At 42.4% G+C, this 20,635-nt stretch overlaps 1 protein-coding gene across 2 annotated transcripts in view; it reads right to left on the bottom strand.

Annotated features, from left to right (window-relative positions):
- Window positions 1-20,635, bottom strand: part of FNBP1L (formin binding protein 1 like) — a 155,582-nt gene that overhangs the window by 12,413 nt on the left and 122,534 nt on the right. For both annotated transcript variants that reach the window (XM_069737622.1, XM_069737621.1), the window contains exons 8-12: window positions 20,043-20,189; window positions 18,246-18,449; window positions 3,306-3,415; window positions 1,593-1,725; window positions 363-457 (exon numbers count right to left, since the gene is read on the bottom strand). In XM_069737622.1, the coding sequence (XP_069593723.1) occupies window positions 363-457; window positions 1,593-1,725; window positions 3,306-3,415; window positions 18,246-18,449; window positions 20,043-20,189 (689 nt within the window). The remainder of the gene's footprint in view (window positions 1-362; window positions 458-1,592; window positions 1,726-3,305; window positions 3,416-18,245; window positions 18,450-20,042; window positions 20,190-20,635) is intronic.

Genomic DNA, 20,635 nt, shown 5'->3' with positions numbered 1-20,635 from the left:
ATCTTGTGGTACGAGAGGTAATTTCCAGATATTTACTCATCTATTACAGTTTATTCCACACTGAAAATCCCATAATTTCTAAGCACTTATTTCCAGTAGTCCTTGCTTCGAAAAGTGTTAAAAAGGTTGTCCCCATTTCTTAAATGGATGGCACATCGAATAAGGCATCACTTTGTTATTTTGGGACTCAGATCTCTCCGGCTGCTCAGGGGACTGCGGCACTGCCACTTGAAACCTGGGTTTTGGTTTAATTCACAGGACAGGGGAAGGCTGTATTAGCCCGAAAAAAACAAACAGCAAACACAAGCATATCATAATCTGCTGCTCATGATGTGAGAAGAATGCCCAAACCCGATAATGACCTCTCCCTTCCTTGTGCCACCAGGTGATTGGCCTCGGCGCTGTGCCTTCTTTCACTTCTCTGTGCCACTTTGCCTTCCACTTCTGATAGCCAGCCCTGAAAACGGGGAAAAAAAAATATTATTTTTAATCAATGACATAATGCCACACAATAAAATTTATTATAGGGATCTGTATATTTAGCTGGTTTAATAAATTTGTGGGTTGGTTAATGAGGTTTTATAGATATATCTTCGCAAATATCAATTTCTACTAACAACAGCTCTAATTCCAATCATTTAAACATATAGGAGCAGTACCAATTCCCTAACATACTTGTAGATGTGTACCAACACTTTAGTTATTTACCCTTTCATTTTTTAATTTTTTTTTTTATTTTACCCCCTTTGTACTTACTCTTAATAACTTCAATAACGCACTGCAATATTGTACTGGCAGGGACATTCTAAAAGCCCTCCAACATGGCAGTCTAGGGGTCCTTGTTAGGACACCTGCTGCCACAGAAGCCGCTTGGCACTGCACAGTCACACTGCAGGGGTTCTCAATAATTTATAGAGGAAAGCCCCCCCTTGCTATAAAACCACGTGTTCAATATGGTCTTCGGCATCTGAGGGGCAAAATGGAAGGGATCAGAGATAGCTCAACGTATCAATGCCCAATACGACGGTCACTACTCCTGAGCTTGCGCCATATTTTATAAGAGTCTCTGCAAGTCCTATAACCTGTCATCACCACAAATGTACATCATGAAGAAGCTATAAACCTCTTTACTTTGACGATTCTGCTTTTATCAACAGTCCAAAATGAAAGCCGGCTCTCACATCTTCTTAAAAGAATTGCTTTATTGATCCAGTAACATAAAAGGCACAAAAAACGGTTGAACATCAAAAATGCAGAAAATAAATATCTGCTGGGCTCCCAAGCAGCATGTTTCAGACCTGCATGGCCAAAGGTTTGACAAAGGACCATGCAGGTCTGAAACATGTTGCTTGGGAGCGCAGTGGATGTTTCTTTTCTGCCTTTTGACATTTTTGTGCTGTTGTGTTCAACCATTTTTTGTGCCTTTTATAATATTGGATCAAATAAAGTCATTCTTTTATGAAGGTGCGAGTGCCGGTCATTGTTTGGACTGTTGGTATCACTGCAGTATTTTGCCGTTCACCTGGACAGGTGAGCTGATTGCTCCTTTTTCACATATTCTACTTTCATGTATTAGTTATTATTCCACTGACCTCATTTTTATGTATTTCCATACGAAGCTTCTCAATGTTACTCATCGTTTCTGCTATTTTTGGTTGCAAGCTGCTGGGATCTCCCATTTGTGGACTCTTCTCATAGACGTCTTTCATTTTATTCAGGGCCTCTCTATGGAAGAAAAAGTATATATGTAATTTCCTATAGAAATCCTTAATTAAAGTGCACTTATCACAGTGTTAAAAGATCTAAATTTTGTGCAGATAAAGGTCTTATGTATCTTCATAAGGAGGGAGGCTATGTATTATCCACCCCTATGGGAGGTGGAGCCGCATATTCATCACTGTAATCGGCGGCACCACGTGACCGCCCATACAGGAGAAGCTGCAGCGAGGAGAGGAAGCAGCGAGGGAGCCGGGTAAGTATTTTATTAACAGCAGGGGGGCTCACAGGGGGTGGGAGGGGGTTGGGGACAGGGATCTTTTTTTTAAAAAACACCCCCCAAAAAAAAAAAGATTTTTCATATCTTCTCTCCAGCGAACGCTGCTGGAGAGAAGAAATGAATGGCGGCTTCAGCACACGCTGGGGGGACAGCGCTTACTGTAGCGCTGTCTCCTGCACAATTCAAAATCTCAGAATTACGTTTTATGGTCACAACATTGCATTAAAATGCAATAACCGGAGATCAAAAGATCATATCTACACCAAAATGTTATCATTAAAAACATCAGCTCGGCGCGCAAAAAATAAGCCCTCATCCAGCCCCAGATCATGTTAAATGGAGACGCTACGGGTCTCGGAAAATGGCAACTTTTTTTTTTTTTTTTTAAACTTTGGATTTTTTTCATGATTTAATCAAGATCCTATACATGTTTGGCATCTATAAACTTGTAATGACCTGAAAAATTATAATGGCAGGTCAGTTCTAGAGTTTTGTGAATTTTTTTGTGTATGGAATTGCACTCTTTTTTTTGTAATTTCGCCACACTTGGAATTCTTTTTCTGTCCATTTTCCAGTACACTATATGGTAAAACCAATGTTGTCCTTGAAAAGTACAACTCGTCCTGCAAAAAACAAGCCTTCATATGTCCATACTGATGGAAAAGTTATGGCTCTGGGAAGAAGGGGAGCAAAAAAACGCACAAACGAAAAAACCCAAAGTGGGGAAGGGGTTAAAATGGGAGAAGGATCTTTCATTGGATTTCTATAAAATTCAAACTGATTATCTCCTCCAGTTGGTGCCGATTCTGGAATAGTTTTTCTTTTTCTTCTGTGCCCCTCCATTTCTAAGATATGCCCCCTCCCTCCAGGAAATATAGGTGCAAATTTGCCTTTCAACTAACTTGGAGTATATCAAATAACTGCTCTGTGGGTGTTTGCTTTTTTCTGAAGAATATACCCAGTTGGTTGAAGGGGACATTTGTACCTTTATTACCGAGGGGCATAACTTTGAATGGAGGGGCACAGAAGAAAAAGAAAACCTGTTGCAGAATCAGTGGAGCAACACAAATTAGGAGAGCTACTCCGATTAAATTAAATATCCCGTCAAACGTCCTCTTTAAATATTGAATAGAAAACTTTAAATTTGTACTATAGCTAGTGGGGTTTTGCATCTGAAAAACCAAGATGTTAAGCAAAACAGTCAGAACTTGCACATAAGCTCAAGCTTGAAAAATGCTCTTCAGACAGCGGTGGTTCCTTGAGAAGGAAGGTATAATGGAGGAGCCGATAAAGGCACGCAGTCACTCACTTCTGATCAATCTCCTTCTGAAGCTCTCGATTCAGTTCATCAATTCTTTGCTGCAGTTTTTTCCGTCTTTGCTCAGGGGGAAGGTGACTAAAATCTTCTAGCGCCGGGCCCTGTGTAGAAAAATAGATAAAATGAACAACGGAAATGAATGGCAGCCGGTAAGAGGGATAATGAATGGAGCTACGAACAAAACACACGTCTGATCAGCAGAACAACAGCAGTCCCAAACCTGTTTCCCCAGGTTGCTGCAAGCCTGGGGAAACAGACCCGACATAAGAGTACACAAGAACACAGCCAAGATAATTGGCCAAACTGAGGACCACATAGTACACCAGACATACTGAGAGCCCTGGTTAGATGTGAATATAGAGAACCATGTCATACACCCTATTAAGGGAAATCGTCCTCACCTTCCTTCCCTTAAAATTTACTTTCAATGACTACAGGTTCTTTGTAAATGATCAGAAACAACCTTAGTCACTAAAATCCTCCTTGGATGCAGAATAACTGAGGGCAGAGAGAAAAAGGAGAGGGAGGAGGGGGATGCAGCTGCAGTCTCCTTTCATTAGCCAGTGAATGATTCATGCTGTGAGAGGGGAAGTGGAGCAGCATTAGACATCTAAGTAGTATGAGCAAACTGTTCACTTTTCCAGCATTATCAGGAAAACACAAACATAAGCCCACTAGCAGGAAGAAAATGCTAATTTACAGACATGTTAGAGATGGAAGGGAAAGATGAACAATACGCAGGTTACACACAACATTTCAGCTTTGTGTTTGTAAGACATTTTTGGCAAAGTCTTCAAAAAGGTTTTGAAAAAATAAAAGGTGAATCTTTTATCACCGATCACCTGCCATCCCACGTCCCCTGTTGGACCGGACTTAATTGTTCTGTCTTGACACAGAGAAAATGCTTAAAAAAAAAAAAAAAAAATTACCGCTCAGCCAATCACTGGTTAAGGCAGGTCCCACTGCGGATAGTGACTGAGCAGGTATTTTCTGTGTGCCGAGAGGGGGGCAGAAAGTAGAGACCAGCAGGGACCAGTAAAAAGGAGCGGGATTGAGAGGTATTGCTTCTTTTATTATTCACTATGCCAAAAATGGTTTCCTTACAGAACAACCCCTTTAAATCAAAAGTGAAGGAGAGTCAATGGAGGACAGTTCCCTCAGCCTCACACCGTTATACAGGAACATCTTGGATCTTAAAACCAATGACCTTGAAGCAACACTACTTAACCAGGAAAAATATGTGTATTGGAGTAAAGCCAAATAGCAAATGTGACTAATGTGCGCGTGGCGTCACCTCCGTTTATTCAGCATGGAAAAAAAATCTGCTTAAGTTCCTCTGTTCCTGCGTCTGGAATAAGTCATTATTATAGCACACTGATTGACTATGCCGATAGAATTCAGGCCTAGGACACACTATGAACGCACACATGCAGACTATATTAGGTGCGATTAACGCGCTCATTAGGTCTGACAGACGGTTTAACAACCAAATGTTAATGGACTTAAACATGTGGCTTTCTCATAAAGTGGTGTGAGGGATTAGTAGCCAACCCGTCCTCAATCAGTTTGGTTTCTGCCGGCAAGTTTTTACGATACAATAACAATAAAAGGTTCTTTGTAAGAAGAGTATGGAATGCTCCCGGTGATGGCCGTGCAGCACGCACAATCTGCGGATGAGTAAAGCTTACAAATAGCACAGCGGTAAAGCACATAATCCTCCACCCGTGATGCCAACATTTAACGCAAACTTTCTCTATCAGCACAGATACACTTCTCATAAGGTTTCAAGTCTGCATTTTCGTCTCTTCATTGGAACGGACTTATTCTGCAGTAATCACATGGTCCTTGAACAATAAGAGGGACCTAAAAATTCAACTGTTTGGAGACAGTCTCATACACGGTGCCTTGCGAATTAATTCTGCTCCCTGGAACTTTTCAACCTTTTCCCACATAGCATGCTTCAAACAAAGATACCAAATGTAAATTTTTGGTGAAGAATCAACAAGTGGAACACAATTGTGAAGTTGAAGAAATTTATTGGTTATTATAAATTTCTGTGAAAAATCAAGAACTGAAAAGTGGGGCGTGCAATATTATTCGGCCCCTTTACTTTCAGTGCAGCAAACTCACTCCAGAAGTTCATTGTGGATCTCTGAATGATCCAAATTGTCCTAAATGCCTAATGATGATAAATATAATCCACCTGTGTGTAATCAAGTCTCCGTATAAATGGACCTGCTCTGTGATAGTCTCAGGGTTCTGTTTGAAGCACAGAGAGCATCACGAAGACCAAGGAACACAACAGGCAGGTCCGTGATACTATTGTGGAGAAGTTTAAAGCCTGATTTGGATACAAAATGATTTACAAAATTTTAAACATCCCAAGGAGCACTGTGCAAGCGATCATATTGAAATGGAAGGAGTATCATACCACTGCAAATCTACCAAGATCCGGCCGTCCCTCTAAACTTTCATCTCAATCAAGAAGAAGACTGATCAGAGATTGGGCCTGCTTTTCTTCAGCAGGGACAGGGAAGATGGTTAAAATTGATGGGAAGATGGATGGAACCAAATACAGGACCATTCTTGAAGAAAACCTGTTGGAGTCTGCAAAAGACCTGAGACTGGGACGGAGATTTGTCTTCCAACAAGACAATGATCCCAAACAAAGCAAAATCTACAATGGAATGGTTCACAAATAAACGTACAGGTGTTAGAATGGACAAGTCAGAGTCCAGACCTCAATCCAATCGAGAATCTGTGGAAAAAAGTTGAAAACTGCTGTTCACAAACGATCTCCATCAAACCTCACTGAGCTCGAGCTGTTTGCCAAGGAAGAATGGGCAAGAATTTCAGTCTCTCGATGTACAAAACTGATAGAGACATACCCCAAGCGACTTGAAGCTGTAATCACAGCAAAAGGTGGCGCAACAAAGTATTAAGTTAAGGGGCCGAATAAAATTGCATGCCCCACTTTTCAGTTTTTGATTTTCCGCAAAAATTAAAAATAACCAATAAATTTCGTTCAACTTCAGAATTGTGTTCCACTTGTTGATTCTTCACCAAAAATGTACATTTGGTATCTTTATGTTTGAAGCACGATATGTGGGAAACTGTTGAAAAGTTCCAGGGAGCCAAATACTTTTGCAAGGCACTGTACACCTGAAAAGGTGATGCTCATTTTCACACCAATATAAACTTTATGTATGGTTTTAAAAAAGGAAACCGTCACCAATTCTTTTTCCCATAAAAGAGATACAGCCAGCAGCTTTCAGCCCTGATATATATAGCATTCTATAATGCTGTATATCTGCCCCCAATCTTGACTGCAAGACAGGAAAGAGATCTTTTATTATACTCACCTGCGGGGCGGTTCAGTCCAATGGGCATCACTGGTCTTAGTCCGCTGCCTCCCGTTTTGCGATACCATCCTCCTTTTTGCTTGGTGTGGATTACACGTCCTATGACATAGAACTTACTATGACGTAGGACGTGTCATTCACACAAAGCAACATATGTTGAGGGCAGAGCAAAGTACTGCAGTGCACTGGGAAAGGTCAAAGAGCCCTGGCGCCTGCGCACTGCAGTACTGTACTCTGCCCTGGTCAGGTTAGAGAAGTACGCCTGCGCAGGAGCGCGATGCTGGGGAGACTGTGTGGATGACGTAGGGACGCGTCATCCACATGAACCAAGAAGGAGGACAGCATTGTAAGAGGAAGGGAGGCGATGGACTAAGTCCATCAATGCCAATCTGACCCGATTGCCCAGTAGGCGAGTATTATGAAAGGTCTTTTTCTTGTCTTGCAAGTCGGATGTGAAGCATATATACAGTATATTAGAATCCAGTATATCAGGGTTGAAAGATACTGGTCAATACAGACTGATTCCCTCTAAGTTCTATGTAGAAACAGGAGGTAAATTTTCTCTGCAGGAGTCAACACTGCAAAGTCCCTGGTGGGAAGAGAGTGAGTTTACCCTGGGGAGGGAAGAGGAGTGAGTAGCTGGGTCAGGAATTGAAGAGGGGGACGACTCATGCAGGGAAAAGATACTTCTTGTTTCTACATAGATCAGAGTAAAGAGAAGAATGAGGTGGGTAGAAAGGGAAAATGAGCAATTGTAAGTGCAGTGCTGTATAATATGATTATTGCAATATAATAAAAAGGATACAAACTTTGATGGGAGGAGGAGTGCTTCTAAGAAGAGTTCCTCTATGGCTATGTTCACATGCAGCATTTTTTTTTGTACAAATTAAAAGCTGTGTTTCACAGTATCAGCAAAAGCTATGAGATTGAGCTATGGGCAGCCCCGTTTTCGATCTACAAATCAGTCATGATGGAGGAGGCGGCTGCTGATCGAAACGAGCGGATGGTCAGCCCTCTTCCTACAACATCACTGGTCACTTCGCGATACAAAAACCAATGCAGTTGATTTACCAAAACCCAGGACTGGGGCTAAAATTAAGACTTTATTGAAGGTTTGCAAATTCAAAATGTATTAGTAAGTTATATAATTTACCTTTTTTCCTAGCTGGACAACCCCTTAAAGCAATTCTAGCTACACTACTTATATCCAATTCTTAAAGCAAGGCTAAAATATCACAAAACCAGATTATTCTAGGAGAAATACATTCAGTAAAAGTTTTACAGCTTGCTCCCAATTCAGGAGATACAAAGGGGAAGAGATTTAATTGCTGGCAATTACTCCTAAATTTATGAATTAATAACAGAGCTAGACACCTTTTTTTTAATACAGATTAGGACACCTGCGCTAATCTGACGAAAAAGTGCAAAAATAGGTGGGAAAACCTATAAATGGGCACAAAATGCTGAAAATAAATAAACAACAGAGGTAGCAGTCAAAGCAAAGGCGGCTAGAATCACCAATAGCGATAGTGACGATAATAATAATGGGCCAATACCAGACAGCCGTAACTAGTAATCACCCGCGGCACTAAATCTTATTGCCGCAGTAGGTACCTATGTAAAGATGATAAATATATTGAAAGTAACCGCACACTTAAGGTACCTTCACACTAAACGACGCTGCAGCGATCCAGACAACGATCCGGATCGCTGCAGCGTCGCTGTTTGGTCGCTGGAGAGCTGTCACACAGACCGCTCTCCAGCGACCAACGATGTCGGTAACCAGGGTAAACATCGGGTTACTAAGCGCAGGGCCGCGCTTAGTAACCCGATGTTTACCCTGGTTACCATCCTAAAAGTAAAAAAACAAACACTCCATACTTACCTACCGCTGTCTGTCCTCGGCGCTCTGCTTCTCTGTACTGGCTGTGAGCACAGCGGCCGGAAAGCAGAGCGGTGACGTCACCGCTCTGCTTTCCGGCCGCTGTGCTCACAGTGAGTGAAAAAGCAGAGCGCCGGAGGACAGACAGCGGAAGGCAAGTATGAAGCGTTTGTTTTTTTTTACTTTTAGGATGGTAACCAGGGTAAACATCGGGTTACTAAGCGCGGCCCTGTGCTTAATAACCCGATGTTTACCCTGGTTACCAGCGAAGACATCGCTGAATCGGTGTCACAGACGCCGATTCAGCGATGTCAGTGGGAGATCCAGCAACCAAATAAAGTTCTGGCCTTCTAGCCCCGACCAACGACATCACAGCAGGATCCTGATCGCTGCTGCGTGTCAAACTGAACGATATCGCTAGCGAGGACGCTGCAACGTCACAGATCGCTAGCGATATCGTTTAGTGTGAAGGTACCTTTACACTAAAGCGCCGTTTGCCGGTACACGTGGGCTGCGAGGACGCCGCTAGAGAGAGCGGTGGAGTGAGGTGGTGGGTAGTCCTGGCGAAGAAGGTCCGGAGACCTTCGAAACGCGTAGGCACTTTGGTCTTTATCGGCACCCGTCCCCTGCTTCTTTTTCTGTCCAAATCTGGTGACGTCACCCAGACTACCCACTACCTCACTCCACCGCTCTCTCTAGCAGCGTCCTCGCAGCCCACGTGTACCGGCAAACGGCGCTTCAGGCGCGTGGAAGCAGAGCACTAGTCAGGGAGGACGCTCCCCAACAGTGAGTGCTCCTGCCGCTCCACACTGCCGTCTGGACCTCAGCTCCGGATACACAGGTGGCCGCTGCCCCTGCTTCTATAGACATCAGCACAATGCCAGCACCTTCTCCTCAGTCACGCTACTAACAGTAAGTGTGCGGTTACTTTCAATATATTTATCATCTTTACATAGGTACCTACTGCGGCAATAAGATTTAGTGCCGCGGGTGATTACTAGTTACGGCTGTCTGGTATTGGCCCATTATTATTATCGTCACTATCGCTATTGGTGATTCTAGCCGCCTTTGCTTTGACTGCTACCTCTGTTGTTTATTTATTTTCAGCATTTTGTGCCCATTCATTGGTTTTCCCACCTATTTTTGCACTTTTTCGTCAGGTTAGCGCAGGTGTCCTAATCTATATTATATTCTCCTTATTGCATGACAGATTCAGCACAGTAGCTGTCTAGGCACCAGCAGCTTTCCATTGCATCCTCTCTAGGAGCGCCGATGTGTTCCCATTCTTTTGTTACCTTTTTTTTTTTTTAAACCAAGTCTAAAAGTAACAAGTTTGGCCTTTAAGAGGCTGGAAACTGAGCGTCTCCTGAATATGGACAAGCTGTAAATTAAGTTTTATACAATTCCAAAAACTGTAGCAACTATGATAAACGATTCTACTGGAAGACCATGACTACTAACGATACCACCAAGAGGGAGACGTCACAAAGCACGGAGAAGTCTTGTGACATGTTAGAAGATTAAAATTGTGGAAATCACACAGATTATTTGGTACATTGGTCTATAAATAAATAAATCAGGAAAGCAAGCAAGCAAGATTCACACAAATGGACAGCACTGATCTAACAGAGGAGCGTTACTCAGGGCAGGAGGCACCGGAACTATCAGCTATGGAAAGAGATGGGAGAATCCTTACAGCACGTCAACCCCATGAGCCACACAAGTCATAAAACAAACAGACAAAAGTACCAAGCGGTGACACTCACGTTGGCATGATGGGACACAGACCAGCACGCTTTGCTTACCATCCTTAATGACCACTGAACCGTTCCCCAGCAGCAGGAAGAAATGGCAAGTTACTGAAAAAGTAGTGCAGAATTTTGTTCCAATATTGTGAAAAAAAAAGTAAAACATATTGTTGGATACCTTCCCTTTACAATCCAGGAGAAAATGAAAAATGAGAGCACATTAAAATAGAATCCATCCTCGTAGCCGGCGTATGTTCCCATATTAATGCTGCACTCTAATAACATGAGAAATCACACTATCTGTTCACAGCAGTCACGTATAGCTGGTGGGACGATGTTCACACAGACCGTTTTTGATGCAGTCTTTGGATTGGATCCATTTCAATATCCCTTTAAATACTCTTCCTACTTAATTGGGAAATCCATTTTGCTGATCATTTAACAAGTTTCCAACACAAACGAAAAGAAGTGATCTGTCACCACTGTGATGTGATGCAGATTCTTCACTTTAAAAAAAACTTCAAAACCGCATCAAAAACTGCATCAGAACTGAAAACTTCATCAAAATCCACTTTTTTTTCCCCCAGTGGATTTTTATCTTGATAACTATCAGATTTTTACACAAATTTCTCCACCTCATTCTTTAATTTTAATCACACTTTTCAAAAAGTTTTTATGGGTCTGGGTGCGGAGGTCCCTCTTGGCAAGAAAAAGGCAGCAGCAAAATAGCACGTTTTGCTGCATTTTTTTTATTTATGTTTTTGATGCAGATTATCCCCCACTTATTAGCATGCGTGAAATCTGCAGCAAAAACGCTGATGAATTGACACGCTGCAGATTTAAATCTGCACGTCCCAAACAAGCAACGTGTGCATGAGGCTCCAGGTTTATCATTACTTTGCTGGCATCAGGAAACCCTTCACATTTTGTGACAAATCTGCACTGAAAAAAAAAAAAACACGCAACAGGCTGTAAACAAAAAGGAAACAGTTGTAAATTTTAATATGCAATAAACTGCAAAACTGCTTGTATAGACGAGTACTATCTGACAATATCCATCTACGAAGATGGGAATAGACCTTTAATTAAAGTAGGGAATTAATAAAAATAAAATAAATAATAATAAAAAAAGGACCCCCATTAACAATCTTGGTAAAAATAAAAATTCTATATATACAAAAATTCTATAGACACACACACATTTAATTACAGCACACAGCATGCACACTGCATGTCACTGGATAGAGTGCAGGCAGAGATTCGAGCACTGACATGGAGGGAGACAGGTCACACCATCCGTAGGTGACAGAGGAGATGCAAACACCACGAGAAGGGGCAGTTTTACAGGACTCTCTTGTTCACACCAAAATATAGAAAAACAACCTTTGTCTATGCTCACAGCTAGAATCAGGAACCCGGCTGAACAGATGAATAATTATTATTGTCTCTTATTTTTGTTCTTGTACAATTACTACCGTACTTTAGTTATGGTCACATTAGCGCTTGAGGGTCCAAAAATAACAGTGCGGCACGCAGGGTTACACCGAACACCGTATGGCACCGGAGGACGGTACCAAGTCAATGAGATAATCACAGCGCCTGCTGTGTCTGCCGTACAACAAAACTGGCACTACAGATGTGAACCGTGCCCTTCTTATATTTGTCATAGTCCAATTTCCTAGAAAAGCAATAGATCATGGCTTTAGAGGAGTATTCCCATCCCAAATGATGGCAATCCTCTTTCTGATCGGTGGGGATCGGACCTGAAGCGCCACAGTGCAGGGAAGCCACAGCAATGAATAAGGACTGCAGCTTCTTTAGTCTCATAGTCAATGAGGGTGGTTAGATCCCGCACCATCATAAAGCAATGGCATAGTGACTTTAGTAACTCTAAGATTGATCCATTCTAACAAGTTCAATCTAATCATGATGGATCTCATAATCTTCCAGTTTTCCTATATATATTTTTTAATGGCAAGAATCATACTTGCAAAGTACTAAAAAAAAAAACCCCTGCGGAGACCTGCGTGGAACATGCGCAGTCCATCAGTTTAGCCTGGGTACATGCAAACTCCATTACAGGACTCTCCGCACAGCAAACTTTGCACAACTTACCGATCTTCTCAGGCCTCTCAATGAAGCCGCCCTCTGCCTGCAAACCTTCACCTCACCCGCTACGTCCCTGTCTGACAGGGTGTAATGAGGACCACCGGATCCACATACACCAGGTGGTGAACAAGACGGAGAACTAGTCTGATGTCAGGATACAAAAATGAATGGATAAGTTACGCTCCTGTGCCTGCAGCGATAGGAGTCTGCAACACCGACTCCGACACACGCCAGTAGCAATGTTATAGTAACTAGTGTGCTCTAAATAAAAGGTCATAGGGGACAAATAGATTTCCTACTAATGCATTAATCACGTATGTCCTGAACATGTGAACCTGCAGCCAGTGCAAATAACGTGTAAAAGACTCGTGATTAAGAGTGATAGATTGCATAGCATTTTGCCATTTATGAATATGGTTGCATGTTAGACGAGGTTCAGCCTTATTTTAGGCTGCTAATACAGGTCAATATTTGACTTTAAAGGGAACCTGTCACCCCGAAAATCGTGGGTGAGGTAAGCCCACTGGCATCAGGGGCTTATCTACAGCATTCTGTAATGCTGTAGATAAGCCCCCGATGCTACCTGAAAGGAGAAAAAGACGTTATATCATACTCACCCAGGGGCGGTCCCGCTGCTGGTCAGGTCGGATGGGCGTCTCTGGTCCGCTGCGGCGCCTCCCATCTTCTTTCCATGACGTCCTCTTCTGATCTTCAGCCACGGCTCCGGCGCAGGCGTACTTTGTCTGCCCTGTTGAGGGCAGAGCAAAGTACTGCAGTGCGCAGGCGCCGGGCCTCTCTGACCTTTCCGGCGCCTGCACACTGCAGTACTTTGTTGTGCCCTCAACAGGGCAGACAAAGTACGGCTGCGCCGGAGCCGTGGCTGAAGATCAGAAGAGGACGTCATGGAAAGAAGATGGGAGGCGCCGCAGCGGACCGGAGACGCCCATCCGACCTGACCAGCAGCGGGACCGTCCCTGGGTGAGTATAATCTAACGTCTTTTTCTCCTCTTTCAGGTAACATCGGGGGCTTATCTACAGTATTACAGAATGCTGTAGATAAGCCCATGATGCCGGTGGGCTTACCTCATCCGCGATTTTCGGGGTGACAGGTTCCCTTTAAGTATTTTTAATCTTTTTGCTGTGTGTTTATAGCTTGTTTCTTTTTCCATTTGGCCGTTTTTCACATGCTACAGGCTGATCCCTTTAACTGGGTGGTGCCCTCTTTACATATTTGTGTACACCATACTGTAAGAATCCCATGAAATGATAGTTCTCACTAAGCGATGTCATTCTGAGCGACAAATCCACCAACAGTTAAAAAACTGAAGGCACAGATTGTGGCTCCAGCAAGGAAAATTAGTAGTGATGAGCGAATATACTCGTTACTCGAGATTTCCCGAGCACACTCGGGGGTCCTCCGAGTATTCATTAGTGCTCGGAGATTTAGTTTTCATCGCCGCAGCTGAATGATTTACATCTGTTAGCCAGCTTAAGTCCATGTGGGGATTCCCTAGCAACCAGGCAACCCCCACATGTACTTATGCTGGCTAACAGATGCAAATCATTCAGCTGCGGCAAGAAAAACTAAATCTCCGAGCACTTACAAATACTCGGGAGACCCCCTGCGCGTGCTCGGGAAGTCTCGAGCAACGAGTATGCTCGTTCATCACTAAAAATGAGATCTATCAGTATTATGTAAAAGCTGAAGAGATCTTTATTGGTCATTTCTCGGATTTTAAGTCAAAAACACATTTTGGACTCCATCGCCTACTTAATTTTTCCATAACTAAAGCCAGACAGTGATACGTGTTTTTTTTATTTCAAAACGGTTCTAAATATTTTCTTCCAACTTATTCTCAGCAGAGGATTACAGGAGTCGCCATATTGTTCTAACGGCTGCTAAGAGCACAAGATTTACAGTTGCCATATAGCTCATAAGAATAACTGTCTGGAGACATTCATTCACTTCAATGGGAGAGTTTTCGAGGCATATTCTGTGATCTGAACAAAGGTCATAGAGTAGAGAACTGTGATCATCACCTATTGTGAATGGTGGCTCCTGTGTTACCTGCCGTGTTATCTATCCTTGTATTTCTACCTGTAAGGATAATGAAACTGCTGAAAAGTGATCTCTACAATACAGGACGTGTAGGCTATTAGGCTGGTTTATGTGAAAACTGCAAGATATCAAGATTTTTTTTCCAACATAGGCCATGACACAAAGGTGAAAAACAAAATATTCCTAAAAAATCTGTTTAAAATTTAGCATTAGAGGGGGAGAAAGACTGAAAGGCATCCTTGGAGTCCATGTTTTTAGTGAAATTTCCTGATGTCCTCCAATAAAATGGCTTCTAGTTTCAGACAAGCAGCGATAGTGCCCGACACGGGCACGGTGTCAGGCACTGACACAGTGCCCGTAGTATTAGAAGGTTTTTTCTTCTATATTGTATATTTACAAGCTCAGTTCAGCCATGTCATGCCATGGTTCAGCTTCTTGCAAAACATTAATAGTAAAAACTTGTAGAAGTTTCTACATTTAATTTTTCTTTACCCTGAAAGTTTGCATTTTCAAGAAAAAGTTATTATTTTCGGATTTACACGACTTGTGATGATCGGGAGACAATAAGCATCTTTATATGATTGAGTTGGGGGTGAAAATAATATTTTACCAATGATTTCTACAATGTCACCCTGGAACCGATGGATTTGTATTATATAAAAGTTTCAAATCAATGATCAAGCATCAAAATAACAGAAGAATTTTAAAAAGGACCCAGTCCGGACTTCGTTGCCCACCTTTCACGTTGTGGAGGGCTGGGAGGGTCTGCCCACTGATGAATACTCTCCTCGATCACCGATACAACATACTGCACCAGGCAGAAGTGGTACAGCGACGGTGAGTTGCACCCTGCCCCAATTCCTGTGGTCAGCTGTTTAATAAAGCAACAAACCCCTTTAGGCTATGTGCCCACGTTGCAGAAATGCTGCGGAAATGTCTGCATTTCTGCAGCTCCCTGCCACGGGTAAAACGCATGCGGAATTTGCATGCGTTTTCCAGCAAAACACGAGCGTTTTGCAAGTGTTTTTAGCTTGCAGAATGCTTGCGCTTTACAAGCGATTTGAAGCATCGCTTGGAAAAGTGATTGACAGGTTGGTCACAGTTGTCAAGCATAGTGCCTGACAAGTGTGACCAACTTTTTACTATTGATGCTGATAGAATGTTAAAAATAATAAAAAAAACAAAAATATGGTTATTCTCACCTTCCGACGGCCCCGATCTCAGCGGCGCTCCCGGTACGTTCCGTTCCCAGGGATGCTTTGCGCGAAGGACCTTTGTGACGTCACGGTCACGTGACCGCAACGTCATCTCAGGTGAATCGCGCAATGCATCCCTAGGAACGGAAGCCGCCGCGTGCACCGCTGAGAGGCGGGAGGACTCCGGGGGGCATCAGATGAGAAGTATACCCTTATTTTTAATTTTAATTATTTTCAGAATATTGTACCCAGGGCATGGAGGAGAGTCTCCTCTCCTCCAGGCCCCTGGGTACCATCCGCACATGAAGAGCTCACTTTACACATGGTGGGCATAGCCGCATGCGTAAAGTGAGCGTTTCAATGCAATCCTATGGTGGCAGAATTGCCGTGATTCCGCAGAAACAATGAACATGCTGCGGATTTTACTGCTATGCGATTCCGCAGCAGGAAAATCCGCAGCATGGGCACAGCAACTGCGGAATCCCATAGGATTGCATGGGAATGCGTTTTTAATCGTTTCCGCTGCAGCAAAAACGCGGCAGAAACACAAACACAACGTGGGCACACAACCTTAAACTCCCATCATCCTGAATTGTTCTTGAAGACCAGGCAGCATAAATACGAAAAAAATAAATGCTCAGCACTTCACGAAATCTCCAAACTAGTTTCCTAAAATACGACAGACTGTGGTCACAATCCACTTCTGTTTTTGCTATAAATATTCTCCAACTTTCTAAACCCTGAGTAACTTTGATAACTGCATGAAATTTACTTTTCGTCCTCGACTTAAAAGTCAGAAAAAGGGAAGGAATATTAGAATTCTGTCTCCGCTTCCTTTATTCTGTCTCAAGACAAACTTAGAAAACAGAAAGAAAAAAAAAGCTGACGTGTGTTTATTTGATGCTTGTAATCCTCCTGAAATCACATGCCTGGGGCACAGGATTTTTTTTTTTAATAACTGTATATTGTGCAATTCCTCTGTTGCTCCTCCTGGTTACAACTTGGCGCAGCTAAGAGCATGAACAGTTCTTTTTTAAAAGGAACGCGTCCAAAAGTTTACTAGCTAGAAGAGTCCCCAAAAAAGTAAAAATAAAAAAACTATATAAAACGGTTTTGCAGAGGAAAAGTGCGATACATTTTCCTTTCCAGCCAGCAGCTTCTTCTCCCGCAGAGACGTGCAAGGAAACCGGCTGTCTGGGATCAAAAGCAGCTAAAATGTGATTCCCGGCAAATCGCTACTAAGCAACTGTGCCCGATCAATGAAAAGCCAGTGTAGTAGGGAAAAGCTCTCCGCAGGATTTACAATACTCGCACGCAGATAGCTGCTCAGATCTTTTCCGTGTTCTTCATGATCTGACTAAAATATTGTCTCAGTGCAAAATCCTGGCATAAACCCATTCATTACAGGACAAATATTGCTATACAATAATACAGCCAACAAGTAGATATATTCCAGACCCACACCCTCACACCCAGGACTTTAGGGTAGCATGAAAATTAAGATTTAAAAGGAAAACTTTGGCCAAATATTTTCACAATGGAAAAATTCTCATTCGCTGGAGAAATTAGTGAGCGTCCTACCAGCACCTCTTCACAAGTCCAATTATTATTATTATTTTTTTTTTATCCATATGATCCGTAAGGGTAGTGCCAGCCCTACATAACTACCCTCTTGCATAGTTCTACAGTTGGTGTCATTAAGGGCAGATTTTTTTTACTGCTCCATATAATCTACGGGTGATAATAAAGCAATAGGATTCAATTTTACTGCATGCAGTAAACTGAGACGCTTTCTTGGACATGTCTGTTGTAGAGTGTTTGGCCTCTAGGTGGCAGCACTTCTGATTTTTAGGAGTATATATTCAAGACAAACGCCTACTCTCTTACATATAACAATGGAGTCTGGCTTCCAAAATGGACTTTCCTGTGATTTGTGCACAAATGAAAGGAATCCATGCCACAAATCACGTCCAGGAGCCACTTCCTAAGGCTAAATCTATATGGCGACTTGGTGCCACTGCTACATCGTGATGCTATAGAAGTGAATGGGGTCGCAACTATACAGCCCAAATAGGCAAGTCACAAAATATCCAACCAAATCGGATTTATTTTTAGTGACTTGCTTGTCATTCAGGTGTAGGTGTCGCAACATGACCCCATTCACTTCTGTAGCAGCGGCACCTTACAAACAGCGGTCGTGGCCAATGTTGCGGCAGCTCCATCATTGTAAAGAATTGGTATGGTTTGCTTACTGCAGCCATTAACAATTGGCAAACCATTAGCAATTAATCTGTAGTAATGCCACAGTTTGCCACGAGAGCAGACATCCTCGCATGTGTGCTACACACATGTAGAGAGCCAGAAATAAGGCATGGCACTGATGGAAAATAATGGGCCGACTGGAAGCCTGGCCCTTCTGAACGGGGCGCTCAGCGCAGGAGCTTTCCACTACGGCAAAGAAAAGGAGGCCCCTGAAGCTGGGAACATCCCCGAGATTTATCTCTTGGTCATATGGACAGGCAGGGCCCAGAGACAAACCCTGTGTGATGAAAGAATAATGACAGACCGTTCTCACCTTAGGTTTCTTCCCAAAGAGCCACAGCTTGCCCTTAGCTTTTCCCATTGTTATTTTGGGGTCGATCCTTATGACTTCTGGCTTTGGGGTACTTATTGTTCCATCAGAAACCGTTCGGTAAATATGCTGACTGTAGTCCTCAAAAGGGAAATCTCCAGGGGGTTCAAATCCAGATTTAAAGCAATCCACCACTATCTGGGAGTCCTAAAGAGAGAAAAGGAAGGAAAAGAATAGTATCCCAGATTGTAATGGGGGCAATGGGCGCGATCACGTGTGCTACAGCTCAAATCAAACCTAAATGCAAATAAAACATATTACACACACTCGCTATGTATATACATATCTCACACACACACACACACAATATATACCGTACATATGACACACACTGTATATACATATGACACACACACTGTATATATACATATATGACCCTGCCATGGACTCGGATTACCCGGAAACTCTCTATGTAAGATATAGGTATTTCTTGATAAAGGCTTAAACAAGCCGAAACATTGAATTATATACCTTATTCACTTACACGTTTTGGCTACCGAGTGTTGGACACATAATGAAGTACATCTTTTTTGGAAAACGCATAATAAATTACCATATACCATTTATTTGGAACTTTAAGTGTGCCGGAGTTATTTTTCGATATCTATACATATGACACACACACAGGGTATATACATATGACACACACACACAGGGCATATACATATGACACACACACACAGGGTATATACATATGACACACACACACAGGGTATATACATATGACACACACACAGGGTATATACATATGACACACACACAGGGTATATACATATGACACACACACACAGGGTATATACATATGACACACACACACAGGGTATATACATATGACACACACACACAGGGTATATACATATGACACACACACACAGGGTATATACATATGACACACACACACAGGGTATATACATATGACACACACACACAGGGTATATACATATGACACACACAGGGTATATACATATGACACACACAGGGTATATACATATGACACACACACAGGGTATATACATATGACACACACACACACACAGGGTATATACATATGACACACACACACACACACACAGGGTATATACATATGACACACACACAGTATATACATATGACACACTATATACATATTACACACACACCCCTGTATATACATATTAAACACAGTATATACATATTACACACTGTATATACATATTAAACTCAGTATATACATATTAAACCCACAAACCAGAACAAGAGCAATTTAATAATATCTATGACAGTGCTTAAAGGGAATCTGTCACTTTAAGAGCAGCAGTAACAGAGAACCTGCTTCCAGCAATGTGTCCTCATCTTCATGAGCTCTGTATAACCCCTGTCCCCCTCCCCGCCCCCTGATTGGCAGCTTTCTGCCTATGCAGAGTGTACACAGAAAGCTGCCAGTCAGTGGTGTGGGTGGAGATATACAGAGCTCAGCAATAGAGAACTAGTAGATATTAAGCAGATTAAACGGATTTTATCCTGCAGCAAGCAGTCCAATTAGTGATACATCACTGGAATCAGGATCTCTGCCCCTACAATATGCTGCTCACAAATGGGCAAGCTCAAAACTGGTGACAAATTCCCTTTAAAAGCAGGAGAATGGCTTGAGTGCATAACCACGTGAATATTACTCAAAGTGATTAAATGCTGAGAAAGCAGCTGAGCAACTGAGGGCGGTTTAAATAAAGAACCATAAAAGAAAAAAAATGCTATCCTCACCCTACGCTCGTCCACAGACTTGGCTGCCTGCACCATTCCTTCTAAGCATTTTGAGATAATTGGGATAACTTTTCGCTCAGCGTCAGCAAAACCTTTATAGCACTCGCTTAGCTTCGTAGTCCTCCTCTCATCCATTTCCTGAAGGTGCTGTAAAAAGGTAATAAAATGCAAATCACATATAAAATGGGGTACAAGTTAAAACCATGGATATAACATGTACTGTTATATAAATTCCACCCTAAATGTTGGTGCCCACCACTTACCCAAGTGGGTCATACCTCTAGATGACTTTACGAAAGGAGGAATGGAACCGGTTACAGGATATTTACTAGTCCTCTCCTAGTAATTACATAACTCCCAACAACAAAAATATTTTACCATGTCCTTTAAAACAATATGGGTACACACATGGTCGAAAGTGTTGGCACCCTTGAAATTCTTGAAGAAAGTAAAGTATTTCTCCCTTGTAATTGCAACTGATTTGTGATACAATCATTGAAGGCGCGTTCTCCCAACAGCATTGTTAGCCACTTCAGAACTGTCCAATGATTTGCAGACCCATGGCCTAGGACGCAAACCTAGCTTTCTGACAC

The sequence above is a fragment of the Ranitomeya imitator genome, chromosome 8 (assembly GCF_032444005.1).
Source record: "Ranitomeya imitator isolate aRanImi1 chromosome 8, aRanImi1.pri, whole genome shotgun sequence".
Classification (NCBI taxonomy): Eukaryota; Metazoa; Chordata; class Amphibia; order Anura; family Dendrobatidae; genus Ranitomeya; species Ranitomeya imitator.
Note: the sequence above shows the minus strand (reverse complement) of the source record. Positions and strands in the feature narration are given on the sequence as shown.